Source organism: Eptesicus fuscus, chromosome 5 (assembly GCF_027574615.1).
Source record: "Eptesicus fuscus isolate TK198812 chromosome 5, DD_ASM_mEF_20220401, whole genome shotgun sequence".
In the NCBI taxonomy this organism is placed as follows: Eukaryota; Metazoa; Chordata; class Mammalia; order Chiroptera; family Vespertilionidae; genus Eptesicus; species Eptesicus fuscus.
Genome location: NC_072477.1, coordinates 67,059,863 through 67,080,860, shown reverse-complemented (window position 1 = coordinate 67,080,860; position 20,998 = coordinate 67,059,863). Strand labels below are relative to the sequence as shown.

Here is a 20,998-nt window from a genome sequence, read left to right as displayed (position 1 = left end):
CCTTACTGAGAGGTTTTCCTCTGGCTTAGTCTTTGTGCAGATCCTTTCACTCAGTGCTTTCTAGGTTAGCCCTGCCTCTGCTCTCAGTCCAAGCCAGACCTACATTCTCTGTTTCTCTATTAAGTGAGAAATAAGGTCTCTTAACTTTGGGTTTTTCTAGATACTCCCCTAGTCCCACTTTCCAGCAAGTTGACCTGGACTGGATTTCTTCCCTTTCTAGCCATCTGTCTTATTTCTCACCTTATTTCTTTTTTCCAGCCATTCATTTTAATTCATTTCATTCAGTCCCTACATTTCATTTCTTTTACCCTTAATATTTCTTTTTCTATTACCATCTATCCCAACTGCCATCTGTCTGACCTAATCCATATTGTTATTTCCTGTCACCAATGGAATACCTATTACAAACTAAAGTAGCTGCACTTATCTTTATTTTTTTTAATATATTTTTATTGATTTCAGAGAGGAAAGGAGAGGGAGAGAGAGAAAGAAGCATCAATGAAAAGAGAGAATCATTGATCGGCTGCCTCCAGCACACCCCCGGTTGGGGATCGAGCCCACAACCCAGGCATGTGCCATGACCAGGAATCAAACTGTAATCTGATTCATAGGTTGATGCTCAACCACTGAGCCACACCGGCCAGGCAACTGCACTCATCTTTAAATAAGATAGTTCCTATGTACCATAAAATAGAAGTAGACATGATATACATACAGTTGTGAAAATGGGCCAACTTTGATTCTTATGCTGTGTTCTCTCCTTAAAGTATATTTTATGTGGTCAAAATATAAGAGCAAATTAAAGAATAATATGTGCAGGATGATACCATTTAAAAAAATCAGTATTCACAAAACAAAAATGTTTTGTTTGGACGGTTGTCAAAGACTTTTATGTTTTGTTTGGAGGTTGTCAAAGACTTTTCCCATTATCAGTAATGTTTTCATAGTATCTGCAAGGAGAAGGTATTCATGTTTTGCTGACAGAATTAAAAATCCTAAATTTAGAGGGAAATATAGTATCTTATCCAAATGCTTTTATTACCATCTTTTTTTGTTGTTGTTGCCCTTTCAATGTATTAAATTGAGTGCTTTACTTTTTAGTGCTGTGATATAAAAAATAAAATATTGTCATTTATGATAGTTGCTGTCACCACTTTATATAGGTACTAGAGGCTCGATGCACAAAATCGTGCAAGGGGCTCGGCCCTCACAGCCCCAGCTGCCACCTCGGCCCTTACAGCAGCTCCAGGTGCCTTGCAGCCCCGCCCCCCACCACTGGTCATTCCAGAAGGTCATCCCGGAAGATAGTTCTGGAAGGTCGTTCCGCCACCCGGTCTAATTAGCATATTAGCTCTTTATTATATAGGATAGATTTTAAGTCCAGAATTCAGAATGATGGTTGATTCTTTTAATTACATCCTATCTAATAGAGGGAATATGCTAATTGACCCTCACACCATTGCAAAGATGGCGGCACCCATAGCCAATAAGGAGGGAATATACTAATTGACTGCCATGCCCTCAAAGATGGCGGCACCCACAGCCAATAAGGAGGGAATATGCTAATTGACTGTCATGTCCTCAAAGATGGCAGCACCCAGTCCCCTCAGCTCCGCCCGGGGAGCAGGCCGCTCCATGAGCCTGCCTCCAGAGTCCCCCAGTCCCCTCAGCCCCCCAGCCGCAGAGGGCCGGCCCGAGGTGCAGGCAAGCCTCGGATGGCAGCTGCCCAGCTGCCCAGGGCTGCCAGAGGCTCAGGTAACCAGGGCCGGCCGAGGCTTGCACTGCTGGCAGTGGCAGCAGCAGAGGTGTGTGTGATGGGGCATCACCTTCCCCTAATCGCCGGGTCGCCTCTCACCCCTAAGGGCTCCTGGACTATGAGAGGGGGCAGGCCAGGCTGAGGGACACCCCCTCTCCACTGCATGAATTTTCATGCACTGGGCCACTAGTTGTTTATAATTAGGATCAACTGCTACTAAGTGGTGCTACTTAGGTCATTTGTGATGACAGCCAAACAGTTTAGTTTAGTTAGAACTGTGGTTCTCAGACTTGATCTTGCATTGAAACCACCTAGAGAGCTTGTTAAGGCTAAGGCACAGATTACTGCCCAAAGTCCCAGAGTTGCTGATTTACTAGGACTGGGATGGAGTAGAATTTGTATTTCTAACAAATGATACTTATACTGACACTGCTGTTCAGGGACCCCAGTTTGAGAACCACAGGGTTAAAGGTTTGGCTTGTTTTCATACATTAAAAACAAAAATCAACAGTAAGCTAATAAGATTAAGGAATGAAAATTAAAAGAAAGTATATGATAAAGTGTGGGGCTTTTAAAAAGTAGTTCTTAATTGTTAATAGTCTCATACTGTGATGAACAGCTTTATCTAAAGTGAATCATAGTGGGTCCCAACCCTACCTCAGATATCTGATTTGCCTTTCCTTGGAAAGCTTTATGACTGGTCCCTGGAAAGGCATGGTTTAGCATGGCAAGTCATTGAACTATACATGGGAGTGAAAATTCATAGCGTACTTGTGCTATTTTAGATGGTTTCAACGTTGTTCTATGAGGGTAAGTCTTTCTGTCTCTGGAGACTAGAGTAGTACCCCTTTCTCCAAGGGGAATACGTTCCAAGACCCCCAGTGGATGTTTGAAACCACAAATATTACCAAACCGTATAAACACTATGTTTTTTTCCCTATATATGTGTACTTATGATAATTTAATGTATAAATTAGGAATAGTAAGAGATTAACAACAACTATTAATAAAATACCACAATTATAACAATATACTGTAATAAATGTTATGTGAATGTGGTCTCTCTCTCTCTCTCAAAATATCTTATTGTACTGTAGGTACTCACCCTTCTTCTTGTGGTGGTGTGAGATGATACAATGCGTACATGATGAGATGGAGTAAGGTGGATGATGTAGGCTTCGTGACATAGCATTAGGCTACTCTTGTGCTTGGGGGCTATTATAAAGTAAAATAAGTGTTACTTGAACATAAGCAGTCAATCTGATAACCAAGATGGATACTAAGTGACTAACAGGCAGGTAATGTATATGCTGGATGAAGGGATGATTCACAGCAGAACGGTGAAAGATTTTACTGTGCTGCTCAGAATGGTGTGCAATTTAAAATTGAAGAATTGTTCATTTCTGGAATTTTCCATTTACTATTTTTCAGACCACAGTTGACTGTAGGTAACTGAAACTATGGAAAATGAAACCATGGCTAAGGGGGGACTACTGTACACTTTTTAAAAATTAAATTATTGGGTGACATTGGTCAACATGAACATGTAGCTTTCAGGTGTGCGTTTCTATGTTACAAGGTCTGTATATTGTACCATGTGTCCACCACCCCAAGTCAAATCTCCTGTAACCTTATCTTAGGACCTCCTTCCCACCCCCTAACCCCCACTCCCTTCCCTCTGGCAACCACCACACGGCTGTTTGTGTTCATGAGTTTCAGTTTTATATCCCACATATGAATGAAATCACATGGTTCTTAGCTTTTTCTGACTGACTTATTTCACTTAGCATAATGTTCTCAAGGTCCATCCATGTTGTTGCAAATGGTGCTATTTCATCCTTTCTCGTGGCTGAGTAGTATTCCATTGTGTATGTACCACATCTTCTTTATCCAGTCCTCTATCGCAGGGCACTTTGGTTGTTTCCATGTCTTGTGCACCATGAATAATGCTGCAGTGAACATAGGGGTGCATATATCTTTGTGAATACATGATTTCCAGGTTTTCAGGTGTACACCCAGGAGTGAGACTGCTGGGTTGTATGGTAGCTCTATTCTTAATTTTTTGAGGAATCACCAGACTGCTTTCCAAAGTGGTTGTACCAGTCTACATTCCTATCAGCAGTGAATGAGGGTTCCCTTTTTCCCACAACCTCTCCAATACTTATTATTGCTTGTCTTGTTGATAATGGCCATCTCAATAATGGCCATCTCATTGTAGTTTTGATTTGCATTTCCCTAATTTCTTGTGTGGTTGAACATCTTTTCATATATCTATTGGCTGTTCCTGTGTCTTCTTGGGAGAGGTGTATTTTCAGGTCCTCTGCCCACCTTTTGATTGGGTTGTTTGTTTGGTGTTGAGTTTTATGAGTTCTTTATATCTTTTGGAAATTAAACCTTTGTCAGAGCTACTGTTTGCAAATATCATTTCCCATCTGGTTGGCTGCTGTATACGTTTTTTGATTCCCCATTTGTACTCAGCTTGGCGCTTAGCATGTAAATCCTGCAGGAATGTTTATTAATTTAAATTCCTCTGAGTTCATAAGTAACATGAATTCTCTAATGTGTATCTTTACAAGATAAACCCATAGATAAATGCCTTAGATTAACTAGTTTAGCACTTATTTTGTGTTGCTGAGATTCTTTCTTCCCTCTCACTGAGATGTGTTTGCCTGGATGACAAGGAAAGATGGAGTCCTCAGCAGCTGTTGAAACACAGCTTTATAAATCCTCAGCCAAAAACACCTTTACTGGAACAAAGTCCCGAAGGTGAGTCTTTTACCATTCTTTTTGTATACCCTGCTTGATATAAATTACTTTGAAAGTATATATAAACCTAAAACTGGAAGGGACTACATGAATGATTTATTTTATCTGTTTTTTGCTGAGCTATGTACATACTAATAAATCCATTCATTCAATGTGTCCTGTGTGCCTCGAACTGTTTTTGCCATCCTGGCTTTTCCAGTCTCTACTGATGGAATGACCATTGGTGTAGCCTCTTTTAGTGTTTATTAACTCTTCTTGTCATGTCGCCCTTATTACCATGTAACTGGATTTCCCTGCTGCTACTTAAGTAGCATATTAAGGGATCTCAGTAGAGATTGGGATGGATTAGGAGACCTGGGTTTGGGTTCTGGCTCTGTCGTCCAGTCATTTCTTTACTCTTTGTCTCAGTTACCTACACCTGTAAACTTGGCCTAATTATATATTTCTACCTACTTTAAAGAGGACAAGGTGAGGGAAGTATTAAACAGTCTTCCAAGTAAGAGGTACTTTTTCAAACTACTGGCTGGGGCCCCTTCTGCCAGTGCTTGAATCGTTGTTGTATATTGCGGCTCTTCCTGTATTTCCAATGCCTCATTTGCCTCTTGCTTTTTGTTTTATCTCAGATTTTGGAGGACAAGATTACATTGAGACTGTTATTCCTAGCAACCAGCTACCCAGTGCTGCATTCTTCAGTGAGACACAGAGGCAATTTTCCCGCTATTTCAATGAGTTTGAAGAATTACAGCTTCTCGGCAAAGGAGCTTTTGGAGCTGTCATCAAGGTGTGCTCCAGGGTGGTCCCCAGTCCCTTTAGAGCTCCTGCTCTGTCCCATTTCTGCCCTTCGGACTTGACTTCTATTTTGGGAGCGAGGAGGGAAGTGAGTTCTGCCATTTGAAACTATGATTATCTTCACCTTCATGGAGTTAAAGGCTTTACTTAAAGTTACACTGGACACATTAAGAACACATCATTCTTCTTCCCTGGGTTGATGCAGTGTTATTAATGTGAAAACCACATGATCGTAACAGCCCAAGTGGAGTCAAGACCTTTACATGAAGAACATTTTTGTGTGCTTTGGTTTAGAAAGAAAATTGTTCTCTTTTTCTCCCATTTGCTTTCAGGGTTGCTGTAGATAAAAGGGCTGCGAGGTTAGAACTAAGATGGAATTCCAACTGGGAAATGGCCCCAGAAGGTCTTGGTGGCTTTTATTTTCCATCTCTTACTGAGATGGGAAATTAGTGATAACGTTATTAAGGTATGCTGTAGTTAGGTCTTCCCTTCTTCGGTCCAGTCTATTTGGGTGACTTTTATTATTATCTGTCCCTTGGGAGAGATTTCAGCTGTTTTTATATAATGTAAGTATTTTGTTTGAATTTAGGAGACCCAGACTAATATAGTATTATTAAGTCCATATAAGATATATGTCATTTTACACGTAAGAAAGTAGGGCATATGTCTATTTAAGATTCTGCACTATTATTAGGAAACATTACTAGTATTACGGTGGAAGGCCTTTTACATTAAAAAAAAAATAATTGAATTTGTTTTTTGAGGTTATCAGGGATAGAAAGACCATCTTAAGCCAATTTTCCAAAAGGATGTTATAGTATGGGAAATTTTCAACTTCTTGAAATTAGAGACATTACATTTAGGTGATTAAATAGATATACTGCGGACAGGTATGCTGACCAGGTCATCATACTTATCTTTAAGAGGAGTGAATGATTAAAGTATATATTATCCCTCTAGCTCAACCTGTAGTTTTGATGAAGTCCTTTAACTTCTTTATATTTTAGATTTTTGAGTGCTAAACACCAGCCCGGCCATGGTGGCTCAGTGGTTGAGCATCGACCTATGAACCAGGAGGTCACGGTTTGATTCCCGGTCGGGGCACATGCCCGGGTTGCGGGCTTGATTCCCAGTGTGCGGTGTGCAGGAGGCAACCATTCATTGATGTTACTCTCTCATTTCATTGAATCTTTTTTTTTTTCAATCATCACCCAAGGATATGTTTCCATTGATTTCAGAGAGAAGAAGGGAGAGAAAGAGAAAAACATTGATGTGAGAGAGAAATGTCAATAAGGTGCCTCCTGAATGCTCCCCAACTGGGGATTGAATCAGAAACCTAGGTATGTGCTCTGACCAGGAATTGAACCTGCAACCTTTTGGTGTATGGGACAGTGCTCCACCTGGCCAGGGCTTATTTAATCTTTTTTTTTTTAATTGATTTCTTAGAGGAAGGGAGAGGGATAAAGAGATAGAAACATCGATGAGAGAAGAACATCATCAATTGGCTGCCTCCCCCACACGCCTTACTGGGGATGGGCATGTGCCCTGACTGGGAGTGGAACCAGTGACCTCTTGGTTGCTGGGTGGATGCTCAACTGCTGAGCCACACAGGCCGGGCTCATTTAATCTTTATAGTCACCCTTTGAGGTAAAGAAAGTGGTATAGATGCCATTTTATAGATGAGAAAATTACCAGTACGTCTCAAGGAAATTAATTAGTCTAAATTCACACAGCTTTATAAGTTGAGAATTAGAATTTTCACTTAGGTCTGTTGAAATTTTTGGAGTTTAGTTTGTGTTTAGTAGACTTTAAAAGTTAAAAAAAAAAATCAGAGAAACTAAAGTCATCTTCTGAAGCCTTACACTGACTTTAGAAAATAATTATTTTTAAAACAAGGTTAAGAAAGGAACAAAGTTTTACTTAGAAATTTCGATAGCAGATGTGCTATTAGAAACGTTGTCTATGCAGTTAATGGTTAAAATGGACATTGTTTTCCCCAGGGGCTCTTAGCAATTTAAATACATCTGGTTTAGGGTGAGATGTTTTCTAAGTTTTTGGCTGTCAGTACTTTTTCCAGCTTAAGAGTCCCAGACTGGAGCTGTTTTCACTCAGAACTCCAGGTTCTATTTGGGAGGGCTTGGGTGACGCTACAGACGCCAGTCTGCTTACGGTTCTGAGCGACTGATGGTACCGGGTCCCTCTCGGTCCGGCTGCAGGTGCAGAACAAGCTGGACGGCTGCTGCTACGCGGTGAAGCGCATCCCCATCAACCCGGCCAGCAGGCACTTCCGCAGGATCAAGGGCGAGGTGACGCTGCTGTCGCGCCTGCACCACGAGAACATCGTGCGCTACTACAACGCCTGGATTGAGAAACACGAGCGGCCGGCGGGCCCGGGCACTTCGCCCGAGGACCCGGGGCCCGAGGCCCGCGACGGCCACGCGGGGTCCCGGCCGGGGGCGGGCGGCAGCGACGCGGACGGCCCGGACAGCGTGGAGGCGGCCGCGCCGCCGCCCATCCTCACCAGCTCGGTGGAGTGGAGCACTTCGGCCGAGCGCTCAGCCGCCGGCCAGGGCTCCAGCAGCGACGAGGACGAGGAGGACGAGCTGGACGGTGTCTTCTCACAGTCCTTCCTGTAAGGGCGCCCAGTTTCACACCCCAAGCCCGTCGCAGGGGGTGGGGATTCGATTGGAAATCCAGTCCAGTTTACCATGTTAAAAAACAAAACAAAATATGAAACCCGCTTTTACAGAGTAACCAAATGCAATCCGAAGGGATTTTTTTCCCCCCATTATCTTCAAAAGATCTCCAAAACCCAAGCCTGGGAGATAGGAAAAATAGAAATTTCTTCCAATACCTCATCTTAATATATTTAATACACTTCTTTAAAAGGTCATTCTTTTAGATAAGGGCCTGTGGAACATTGAACTAATTTGGAGTCTTGATACAATGCCAACCGCAGCTCCAGAAAAGGTTACCAAACCAATAATTAAGATCCTAAACTCCAGTTACTCATCTCAGACGCCAGTCATTTAATTTCATGACTTGACTTCATTGTGTCAAGTTGGATACAGTTTATCATAACTCTTAGCTATTCAATTTCTTTCAGGAAAATCATTCAGGCCAATTTTTATTTAAATTGAGTTCTGTGTTTCATCATATATTAGGGGAGTACAAATCAGCATGTTATTGTGGACAGATTTATGCCTGCAGGGTCATGGTATGGTGTCTCTAGCTGCTTTGCTTCCTAAGTCATTAACAAGTTTTGATTTTCAAAATTATAATAGGGATTTTGGTTTCTTTAGTAGTTTTCTATTTTTCTTTTTAAGACGTGCTTCAGATTCTGAAAGTGATATCATCTTTGACAATGAAGATGAGAACAGTAAAAGCCAGAATCAGGTAGATGTATAAATAGAAATTACACCATTTTATTCATCATGGGGTGAGTATGTAAGAAAACTAATGTTTGATGTTACAAATCTCAGGTGAAATGGCCTTAATCTGATATGCAAATATAGAAACCTTCAAGTTAAAATACTATTTAAAATATATGCTACTCACATGTTTATTTACAGGACTTAATTTATCCACCTAATAAAACATGCCTGCTTTTAGAAAAGAGAAGTAAATTGATACCCTGTATTTTTAAAAAATAAAGCCTTTTCCTTTAGGATTTTGGGAAACTTTATATAGTTGGGGATGAGGATTGAATGTAAATTAATTGAATAACTAAACAGCCTAATTGTGGAGTTAAAGTAGGTCTCTCTCCCACATCAATTAATCTTGATTCTTTATTTTCATAATCCATCCCCTAGAAGAGTGTTTTAACACTGAGCCATAACCTGTAACAGGTTATGAAATCAGTTTCGAGAATCACAACCAGTTTTATTTTATTCTTAATGCTCTAGAGAGGAGTGTAGAATGCCAAAATGTGTCATGATAATAAAGGTAAACTCTGTGAAATTTGTCTCTCATGCGTATGTGCACTTGGTGTGATATAAAATATATTTCTTTCTTTATATGGATCATGGTCATAAAAATTTGAAAAACACTATGCTAGGCCTTGAACCCCACTCAATTATGTTTTTTTCCTTTGCCCAGGCCAGCAAAGCCCCTTGATGCTGGTACATGGAGTCCAGCATGAAGCTTTTTTACTATTAGGGCCATCTGTTGTTGATATAGAGAAGCATTCTGCATCTGGGGGTTCAATACAATGATTTTATTACCAGAAATGAAAATATAATCATTAGTAATTACAAGAGGCATTTATAGTAGATAAAGCAAAATCTACATATAGATTCTGTTAGATAAGCAGGTAAATTGATTTGAAGGAGGTTTAATTGCATTAACCAGTATTTTTATAAGTACTTTCCTTTTGATTAAAATCACCCTTAAAATCATACTCTTGATTTAAATTTACGAATTGTAAATTAATCAGTAATAATATTATAAATACTGTAAACTGCTAAAGCAAATGTTCTTTGGTTTTAGCATTAGTTAATGCATTTAATTATTATGATGTCACCAGATTTACACACCTGGCTTTGCTCCGTTAAGGGCACTATCCCACAGGCGTTCTAATTAATGGGGAGAAGTCTCCAGGAGATTAACAATCTTCTACAGATAATCCCCGGAGTATATAAATGATTCAGGAGGAAGATGTGATTGTTTCCAGATCAGAATTATTTTTTCTTTGATAAAGGAAAAATGTTGAAAAGTGCTTCCACAAAGAAAGTATAAGTCAGAAATTGTCAAGGCCTCAGTCCCAAATGGCAGATTTTTTTTTCCCCTAAATTAACTGAGGCCATTTTGAACTGGCATATTTGGTTAATAAATGCAAGCAATTTGGAGCAGAGTAAAGACACTCATGACAAAAGAAAAAGGTCAAATGCTGCCGAATGCTCTTTTCTATACCTGGGTGGGGAGTATTAAATTAATCTATTAGAAGAGAAAATAATTTTTTAAAAACAGGGACATGAGTTAGAAAATTAGCTGAAGGAGACAGACAGACTAGCCCTGTGGAAAGTAGCAGAGAGGCTCAGTGGCTGTAAGTGGCCCTGGAGGACCTGCTCGGCAGCATTTTAGCCCAAAGGGCAGTGTGTTTGGGGTCCTATGATCCATTTAAATTGTTTTAGCTGAAGATGAATTTCTGATCTTCTGTTTCCAAAGGAAGGCATTCAGTAAAACTGAAGCCTTGAAGTATTCGTCTGTACATATTCTGCTTTCCTTATCCAGAGAAAGATATAATGGTAAGAAAGAACTGACTTGACATGGAGTTTTTATGTAGGTTGCACACCTTTAATACCAACCTGTTTTTTTATTTTCCCTATCAATTATTCTGTTCAGTGACAGACCTGGAAACTATACAGCGGATCCAGATAATAGCAACATTGTCTTTAGAATGTTGTAAGCAACTAAAGGACAGTGATTGTGTTCTGCCCGGTGATCTTCCCTCTAACTAGGCAACGGGATGGCCACGTATTTGGTGGGGGCAGGTACAAGTGAGCTGATGATGATGGCCTTGTTTAATTTTAGCCCCCACTTTGAGTTCTTGTGTGCTCCTCTTGGTTTAGGATGAAGACTGCAATGGGAAGAACAGTTGCCATGAAAGTGAGTTATCGGTGACCACTGAAGCTGTGCACTACCTCTACATCCAGGTGAGGCTCTGGCGTGCAGCGTGTTGACCAGTAATTGCTGGTGGATATGTTTCAGGAGACTAGAGCAAGACATTGGGCAGAGCAGGACCCGCTGGCACTAACGAAGTTTAATTGGCCAGAGAGGATTGCAGCATGGAGGCCCTTTCCCTCAGCCTCGCACTCATGCTTTCCTGTGCCACAGCAGGAGGCGGCATAGGGTGCTGCTTATGGGCTCCGGACTCAGGCTGTGTAAGTCACATCTTGGATCTACCAGCCACCGCTGTGTGAGCTCAGGCAAGGTTCTTCTTGTCTGTGCCTCAGGTTCCTTATCTGTAAATTAAATAACAGCCATCTCCATGACTCAGGAAGCATAAATGAAATAATGTATGTGAAGTAATTAGAACCATATTCAAGTTTCATAAATGCTGGACTGTATGTAAGAAACTCTGCTTTGTCTAACTAATGAACCTGGCCAGTTAAGGTCTGATGCACAAACACCCTTGCATATGCAGAAGAAGCACCAGCTTGGCTTTAGGCAAACTGGCTGGTCCTGGGACTTCTGGGGGATAAGAGCCACAGGCTAACGCGTTGCAGTGAGGCATGACTAAAGGGAAGCCTGTTGGCTCTGGCCTTCCCCCATGCCTGAGGGGCGGCGTTCTGGACAGTGGTGAGTTCTGCCAGCAGAGAGACAGCCACAAACCAAAGAGGCAAACTTGCCTCTACCCCAAGTGAACAGGACCATGGGTCATTACTAGTAGATTCAGTCATATCTGCAAGTAGGCAGGTCTTCAAATATGAAGATGAGCTTGACAGTTTTCAGACAAGTGTAGTGTTTCAAAAGAGGCTAATTAGGTAGTTGCTTCCCTGGGATTGGAACTAGTTTTTGGTATTCCCTAACTGAAACATCTTTTTATCTTATTTATTTATTTTTAAAGTTTTTTTAAAGTGTTATTTATTGATTTGAGAGAGAGAGAAGGGGGAGAGAGAGAGAAACATTGATTTGTTGTTCCACTTATTTATATATTCACTGGTTGCTTCTTTTATGGACCCTGACCAGGAATTGATCCTGAAACTCTTAACCAACTGAGCTACCCAGCCAGGGCTAACATAAACATGTCTGAGATACTTCTCTCACACACTAATAAGCATTCGTCTCCCAAACAGCTACCTATTGAGTATCTACTACATGCCATTGCTCTCTGACAGAAGTACGTAGAAGAGATGCATCTGATATGTGGTAGGACTGTGGGTGGGAGTCAGAGGCCCTTGTGAGGCCTGGAGAGTGAGTCAGAATTTGTAGATGGTTACTTGGATCATGAGAGGATGTTCCTCTCTTTTAAAATGAGACGTTCCTTTCTTTAAAAACAGTAAAATCCTCCTTCATGAGAAATCTCAACTCTGGCACTGGTTTGAAACATATAGTCTAGTTTCATAAATCAAATGCTACATGTTGATATATCATTGTTTTCTGATACATCAGTACATTTAAGGGATGAAATAGAGCCCTTTCTGGATTGTTTTTATATTCATAATGTTTTATTTTAGACTTGAAGGTCACTGTCATTAATGTAATGTACAAATGAGAAAGGCTAATGACATCATTAGGTTAATTAGCCCTTCTTGAAAATTTGGGTTAGAAGTAATCTTGTAAAACAATAAATAAAAGTATACTTCTCAATTTTTATATTATTTGTGACAGGGATTTTAAACAAGTAAGATAATTTTTAAATGAACAGTAATATGAAAAATTGGTTATGTTAGGATGCTAAGATTATGCATATTTTATCCCTAATTTTTTAATACTCTTGGTTTTTTTCAATTAAAAAAAATCAAGCCTTTCCCATAGCTATTTGAAACCTGTGGTACATGTTTTAAAATGACGGATTACATTAATTGCAATTGTCCTCAATTGAAACTCTGTACAGTCAAATCACTCCTGGTTTGTTCTTGTCCGTAGATGGAGTACTGTGAAAAGAGCACTTTACGTGACACCATCGACCAGGGACTGTATCAAGACACCAACAGACTCTGGAGGCTTTTTCGAGAGATTCTGGATGGACTGGCTTATATCCATGAGAAAGTAAACTACAGCATTTCATATCTAAAAACATCTTTATATAAAATTTAGGACCGAATAAGAAAATCAAATAATGTAAGATTGGAGAAAAACAGAAATAGAGAGAAAATTATGGGTATATTGAAAATAATCTATTTTTATAGGTACTAGAACAATGTGTCAAAAGAGAAGAAAATAGTACAAAGTATCAAAGTTAAAAGAAAATATTGAAGGTTAGAACAAGGATTAGCAAACTGTGGCCCACAGGTCAAATCCAACCCACATTATGTATGACCTGGCCTATAAGAATGGCTTTTACATTTTTAAGTGATTATTTAAAAACAATCAAAAGAATATTTCATGACACATGAAAATTCTATGAAATTCAAATTTCAATATCCATAAAGTGTTATTAAAACAGGGCCATGCTCATATAATGCCTATGGCTGCTTTTATGTTACAACTATAGAATTGAATAGTTATGACAGGTTCTGTGGCCCATAAAGCCTAAAATACTTACTTTCTGGCCCTTTACAGAAAAACTTTGCCAACTCTGGGTTAGGAAATACGTGAACATGCCTAGAATATGAGGATGACTCCTAGAGTGGTTTACAATACAGCGAGAATGTGATTGATGCAGGCCAAGTTATCTGATTCTGACTTGGTGCCACCCTTCCTAGGAACATGGAGGAACCAGAAAGTCATCTAGCAAGGACAGAGATGGGTCTTGTTGAGTAACATGGTTTGCCACATGTACAAAATCCTATATAATAAAACCCTAATATGCAAATCATGCACTGACCACCAGGGGGCAGACGCTCAACACAGGAGCTGCTCCTGGTGGTCAGTGCACTCCCACAGGGGGAGTGCCGCTCAGCCAGAAGCCCTGAGCTGGGCTCACAGCTGGTGAGCGCAGTGGCGGTGGCAGCAGTGCTAAGGACGCCTCAGGGGATGTCCACCTGCCGGCTTAGGCCCCGCTCCCCAAGAGGGCCCAGGCCTGCCTGGCTGAGGGACTCCCCCGCCCAGTGCATGACATCCGTGCACTGTGTCATTATAAAGCTAGAAATTGCCATTACTATGTAAATGCTAATGGGCCTAGCTTCAGGATAAAGCACTCTTACTTTTTAAAAAATGGAATTGTCTAATGCATTAGCTAGTGTAAATATATTTTCTCCTTTGCCTCAGTTTCTTTAACCTTGAAATATTTATACTGTACCATTTTTCTACTCAAAAGCCAGAACTGTAATTTACACATGTCTAGTTTATAAATGATTTGGTGGAAACAGAATTTGCAAAGCTGGAAATAAAAATGAGTTCTAGTGAAGGTCACTAGAACTCTATTACTGTGATATCATCCTGGCGTCCTACAACCGTGCCCCTGTGCTCTCTTCTCTCGATCTAATTTGCTCCGTATCTGCTAATCATTTGTTGGATAGCTAACATGGTGCCACACCTTGAAATACAGGCAGACAAACCCCATGCTTGAGAAGGACTTCTTTTTTTTTTGAGGGAGCCAAAATGTACCTTCATGTAAGGTAAAAGGGATCACACACTGTGTTTTTATTTATTACATTTAATTATCTCCTATATTATAGTACCTGGAACAATACACATTATGAGTATGCCATTAGGAAGGGCAGAAAGCCTGGTCATGTAACAAGTGTTCATTGAGCACCTTCCGTGTGTGCTGGGGATTCAAAGTTGAAGTGTTAGCATTACCGTGGAAGACCTCGTGAAAACGTTCTTACTGACCCCCTTCCATTTCCTTGTAAATGTTGGTACAATTCAAATGAGTGGAGAAAAGCAAGCGTTTCCCAGGCAGGGGAGCTAGGAAACAGGTTAAACTTGGTTTCTTTGCTCTCTCCCATCAGGGAATGATCCACCGGGATTTGAAGCCTGTCAACATTTTTTTGGATTCCGACGACCACGTAAAAATAGGTGATTTTGGTTTGGCGACAGACCATCTACCCTTTGCTGTGAGTATTTTTAAAATTAGACTGTGCCTGAAAAGGGCCCTGCATGCTTTGATAATAATGAAAGTGTCAGAAGACAGGATAGTAATGAGATCAGTGAACTCTGCTGTGTAAGCCCTAGGAAGGGACACGAGTCTGAAGGGGTGAGCTGCAAGTGACCTTTTACGCTTTGAAATCGTGAGTGCATTTTAGTGAGTGCATTCCACTTGAGGGACATAATTATGTCAATATTTAGGCATATAATACTTTATGAAATAATTTGTGTTTTGATCTACCACACCAGACACTGGGCTAGGTGCTTTGCACTTGAGGGGCTTTTAGTTATTTTAAGGAAATAAGGCTCAAAAAGCATAAAACATCACTCCTAGACAACATATGATTCACAGGTGTTTGTTCTTCATGGCATTATAGAGTAGTTGTTTAATATACAAAGGTAGAATAATGTGAAGTGAGCGAAATCCTATATAATAAACGGGGGATATGCAAATTGACCCTTCTGCCCTCACACAAGATGGCCACCCCCATTTGGTCAAAGATGGCTGTCACAAGATGGCTGGCAGGGGAGGGCAGTTAGGGGTGGACCAGGCCTGCAGGGGAGGGCAGTTGGGGGGAACCAGGCCTGCAAGGGAGGGCAGTTGGGGGCGATCAGGCCAGCAGGGGAGGGCAGTTGGGGGCAAACGGGCTAGCAGGGGAGCAGTTAAGTGTCAATCAGGCTGGCAGGGGAGTGGTTAGGGGGTGATCAGGCTGGTAGGCAGGTGAGCATTTGGGAGCCAGCAGTCCCGGATTGTGACAGGGATGTCCGACTGCCAGTTTAGGCCCGATCCCTGTGGACATCCCCCGAGGGGTCCCAGATTGGAGAGGGTGCAGGCTGGGCTGAGGGATACCCCCCCCCTCCCCAGTGCACGAATTTCGTGCACCGGGCCTCTAGTAGAGATATAAAAGGAGAAAATTTACATATGGTTATGAGGACCAAGAAAAGCTATATAAAGAAAACAGCGTTGCAAATGTGCCTTAAAGGATGGGTGTGAGTCCAGCAGGCCAAGCTTGAGGGCAGGGTGTAGTGACACCAGGATAGGGGATTCCAGCAAAAATAGCATCAGCAAAGGCCCTCAGGTGAGCAGACCTGATTGTGTGAAGGCCAGCATGTTGTCGGGTGAGAGAGGATGCTGTGAGGTTGAAAGTCCTGTAGGTGGCAGACCTTGAGTGCCAGAGGGAGAGTTTTACTTGACATTGGAAGCCCAAGTTATTAAGTTCCAAAATAGTACGCCGTTAGTAAATGCCATTAATTCTAAGGGCGGTCAGAAAAAATAAAATAGGATTTGGATTAATGGTAAATAATCCATTTGGATAAATGGTAAATAGAGGCTGAATTAGAAGGAGACGTTAGAAGGAGCAGAGAGGGAGGAAATGGAAGGGGGTCAGTAAGAACGTGGTCCTGACCAGTACAAGGTATTTAGAAGAATGCTAATACCAAGGAAGGGCTAAATGATGGGGATCTTGGTCCCCAAACTAAATAATTTAACTTGCTTTCTGGAAAGCTTATATAGTGAGGTAGATAAGAGCACAGCTGGACTAATCCTATCTTTGCCAATTCTTTGTGTTGTGACGTTGGGCAATTGATTAACCTCTCAATAAACACATTTGCAAAAGGTATCTAATACTAGTACCTACTTCAGAGAGTTGTCAGCAGGATAAAATAAGACTACAGGAAAGCTGTGGACAGTGCCCAGCACTGAAAATGTTACCGCTACCAGTATTGATGATGGTGCTTGTAATAGCGACCTATGGAGTAATGTCAGCAAAGTAGTGATTTAGGGTAATATGTGAATCAGCACTGTCACAGATACAGTGAAAGAAGATGAGGCTACTTAGGAGGTGTTTGCAGTGATAGTGGAAATTTGTGGCCAGCCTATAGGAAAACAGAATAAAAATTGACCCAAATGAATGGGAAAGTCAGAAAGTGAGGTGGTGATGGTGGTTGCTAATATATTCTTCCTCTTGCTAGTAAATAGATTCTGTTTTGGCATTTGCTTCTATAAGCTTCAGGGGTTTCTGTCACAAAGAAAGAGTTCTGTAGTGAATTGCCCTTCTTCTTGGTCTTATTGGGTTTCTGGCAAGCTCTGCATTAGTGGGCCAAGTAAACAAAAAATTTTACAGCTCAAAAAAAAAAGCTTTATTACGATTATTCTGGTTTCTGTGTGATATTTTTCATTCAGTCTTTATTTGGAAATGGATAAGCCATTTGTATGGAATAATATCACATTTTAATCTGATACTTGGCTTATTTATACTTTTAGGCTGATGGCAAACAAGATGATGCAGCAGGAGATCACTTAATTAAATCAGACCCTTCAGGTAAATTCAGTATATTTTATTCATGTATTAAAAAACACACCACAGTCTGGCCAGTGTGGCTCAGTGGTTGAGTGTCGAACTATGAACCAGGAGGTCATGACTTGCTTCCCAGTCAGGGCACAAGAAACTTTTTTTTTAATTAAAATTTGCCTTTTTTTAAGTCCTGTTATTGGAAACCCTCCTCTCGCCTTCTTCCATGCAGGTCATTTGACTGGGATGGTTGGCACTGCTCTGTATGTAAGCCCAGAAGTCCAAGGAAGCACCAAATCTGCATACAACCAGGTAAAGGGAAAGCTTTTGGGAGAGAAGGAAAGGTCTCAAGAGTGAGACAATAGTAAAAACATCAAGGTCATGGCATTTGGGGTTTAGTTTCCAGCTAAAATAGTCAGGAACATTTTATATATACCCACATGTATACTGAGTGACTACACTACACAGGACATGTGTTGCCAAGGACAGTGACTGACGCTGACACAGTTGCTGCTGAGATAATTTACAGTCCCTCCATCCCAGTTCCAGGCCAGGCCCAGGAACACAAGGGATAAGGCAGTCGAGCAATAGGACAAATACCTTATTCGAGCCCTCAAAGAGCTTATCCAACAAAAGCTAAGAAGAAAAGGAGTCCAGTGACCAGAGAACACTAGGGACATCGTCTTTAGATTAAACCAGAGAAAGCTTTTCCAAGAAGTTGGCTGTTAGGATAAAGGAAAAGAAGGGAAAAGCCATGCAGAGTTGGAGGTTGGAGCATGCCTGGGAGGAAAAGGGGGTGAAGCGGCAGTAGCATGCATAAAGAGAAGACAGGGTGAGGGCTAGTTTGGCACATTTAAGGCACCAAAGAGAAGGTCTGTGTAGCTGCAGTGCGGTGAGCAATGGGGAGAGAGGCATGAAGGGAAGCTGGAAAGGAAGGCAGGGGTCTGATCGTGCAGGGCCAGCTTAGCCATGGTAAGGACTAGGCACAGGGAGCTGCTGAAGAATCTCGAGTGAGAGGTCACTCCAGCTACTGCTAGAGGCTTTGCAGAAGTCCAGGGTGGAGCAGATGGTAGCTGGAACGAGAGTGGTACCAAGTGAGGCAGGGAGAAGCATTCTGATATAAGATAATTTGGGGGAAATTGACAGGTTTTCCTCATGGAGTAGATTTGGGTGAAGAAAAGGAAGGAAATGGAACACTGCTCAGGTTTCTGCCTGGAGCAGGGAGGGGGGTGGCAGGCAGGAGAGAATGATATGCGGAGACCTGAGGAAAGACATGGAGGAGAAGATGGCAGGAAAATTCCATTTGAGACATGTTAAGTTTGAATTACCTCATGAGAAATCCAATTGGAGATGTCCAGTAGGTTGCGAGAGGCTCAAGGCTCAAGACTCTGAGAAAGGTCAGAGTCAGAGTTATAAATGTGAGAGTCATCGGCACCCAGATGGGATTTAAAACTATGAGATTGGGTGAGATCACTTAAAGCAAGAGTGCAGAGCTAAATTTTAAAAATATATTAGGCAGGCAATTCACATCAAAACACAAGCCTGGGTTTGGGCTCCGACAGGGAGCACTTGGCAGTGACAGAAAGTTGAGACAGGCCTCCAAATACCCATCAAGAGTGAGGGTGGGGGGAGATGGACTTGGGTGTGGGCGGGACTTCCAGTGCCACCTTTCCAAATGCAATGTAGAATAGTGTGATTAAATTCTTAAAAGCACTCTACTCTTTGGCCCAGAAGTTCCACCTTTTGAAATGTACCAAAAAGAAACAACCATGGACATTCCAAAAAGATTAGTGTAAAGGGAATTCTCCATAGTATCTACACTAATAAAAGAGAAAGATGCAAATTGACCATACCTTCGTGATGCCCACCAGCCAATCAGGAGTGGGTATGCAAATTAATTTGCATACACAGGCACCGAGTGGCCCGGGGTCGGGTTGCTTGAGTCGTCGCCATGGCTCTGGGCCTCTGGGCAGCGTGGGAAGGCGGCTTCGGGCCAGAGCAAAGGTGGTGCCGGCAGCCAGAGGAAGGAAGGCCCATTCTTGCACGAATCTTTGTGGATTGGGCCTCTAGTTATTTATAACAGTGAAAAATGACAAGCGTGTTTAAAACTAGGAGACTGGTTAAATAAATTATGGGACTTCCACGTAATTGAATACTGTATGTCATTAAGGTCATATTTTAGAAGCTTGTTTTAGAAAAATGATATAGTATTTTAAAATATTCTCACTAAATTAAGGGAATAAAAGTTACAAGAATAGCATGGCTCTAGTTTCATAGTGTGTACATGTGTACATTCTAAAAAGCACAAAGTGGGCATGTCTTAGACATCAATAGTAACTGGTACATTGTGAGCTTAAGATTTTGATCTTAGTGCTTTTCTACATAGTCCACATTTTCTACAGCCAACAAGTGTAGGAAATGCCACAATGAATGTTTTTAAAACTTCAGAGGTCACTGGTGATAATTGGAGAGGCTCTCCTACTGATCCTTGACTCCAAATTCATTCAGGAGTTTTTCTGGAAAGTGGCTTCCGTGCCTGTGCGATGACCGTGAGCAGACTCCCTTAGCCGGCCAGGCAGTGCTGGCTGCCTGTGGCACACGCCCTCTGGCTCCCCGGCAGATCCCTCTCAGGCACGCTGCACTGACTTCACCTTTTTCCTCTTTGCTTGCACTTCTATATTTTGTTAGGATTTGACTCATGATCTTTCTGTTGTGCAATTTCTCTGCCTTGTTGGTATGGCTTTGCAATCAATAGCTGATCTTTGTTATTAACTACAGATTTTGGCCTGTGTTTCACTTTTGAGATTAGTAAAGATGCAAGGCAAATTCTTGAGACAAATCTCAGTTGTCTTTGCTTTTTAGTAATTATTCTCAATGGTTGGCCAGTGATTATTGATGTCTCTGTATATAGCTAAACCAGTCACAATTAAATTTCAAGGGAAATGTTGAAAAGTCATGCCAAGTATTTAATCTCATCTATACCTTATACTATTCTTTAGAAGAAATTAATTTTTTTTCTATTTAATTGGCTTGTTTTTCACTTATGCAAACTTTAATTCCAATTAACAGTGCTCATAATTCCCTGGTAAGTAACATTTCCTATCACGACTCTCTAAATATAATTATTTTTCCTCCTCAGAAAGTGGATCTCTTCAGCCTGGGAATCATCTTCTTCGAGATGTCCTATTACCCCATGGTCACGGCCTCAGAAAGGATCTTTGTTCTCAACCAACTCAGAGATGTATGTATCAGATGTTTCAGTGCATCAGTTTCCAGTAACCTGGATCTTAGCATGGACAGCAGAATTTAGTGCAGAGGGTTTTTCTGATACTTATAATATAGAAAAAGTGATCCTGCTATAATTTTCTGAATTCCTAATAAGTGGAAATCTATCTCTTGCATACCTCCCATGATGAGAAACTCCCCAGTTTTGTTTATTTTTAGAAATCTTACTTGGAGAAATTGCTGTTATAGTTACTTTTTAAAAATGATCCTGAGAGGTTTACTCTTAATTTTAAAACAAAGGAAAAATCCAAGAAGTTTTGCATAATATCAATACAGTTACAGCAGTGAGAATGGGTTATAAGGTTAATGGAAATTAACTTTTAAAAATTAAAGGTTCCAGCTGGTGCCTAAAGAAAACTACCATGACCAAAATATGAGCCATTTGAATTTGTTTCTTCAATGAAATTTTCATTTG

At 41.1% G+C, this 20,998-nt stretch overlaps 1 protein-coding gene across 1 annotated transcript in view; it reads left to right on the top strand.

Annotated features, from left to right (window-relative positions):
* EIF2AK4 (eukaryotic translation initiation factor 2 alpha kinase 4) overlaps window positions 1-20,998 on the top strand; it is a 100,530-nt gene that overhangs the window by 35,592 nt on the left and 43,940 nt on the right. Inside the window, exons 10-19 of the mRNA XM_054716364.1 lie at window positions 4,416-4,522; window positions 5,146-5,303; window positions 7,528-7,943; window positions 8,638-8,707; window positions 10,882-10,965; window positions 12,902-13,024; window positions 14,872-14,976; window positions 17,271-17,328; window positions 17,531-17,610; window positions 20,438-20,539. Coding sequence (XP_054572339.1) covers window positions 4,416-4,522; window positions 5,146-5,303; window positions 7,528-7,943; window positions 8,638-8,707; window positions 10,882-10,965; window positions 12,902-13,024; window positions 14,872-14,976; window positions 17,271-17,328; window positions 17,531-17,610; window positions 20,438-20,539 — 1,303 coding nt within the window. The remainder of the gene's footprint in view (window positions 1-4,415; window positions 4,523-5,145; window positions 5,304-7,527; window positions 7,944-8,637; window positions 8,708-10,881; window positions 10,966-12,901; window positions 13,025-14,871; window positions 14,977-17,270; window positions 17,329-17,530; window positions 17,611-20,437; window positions 20,540-20,998) is intronic.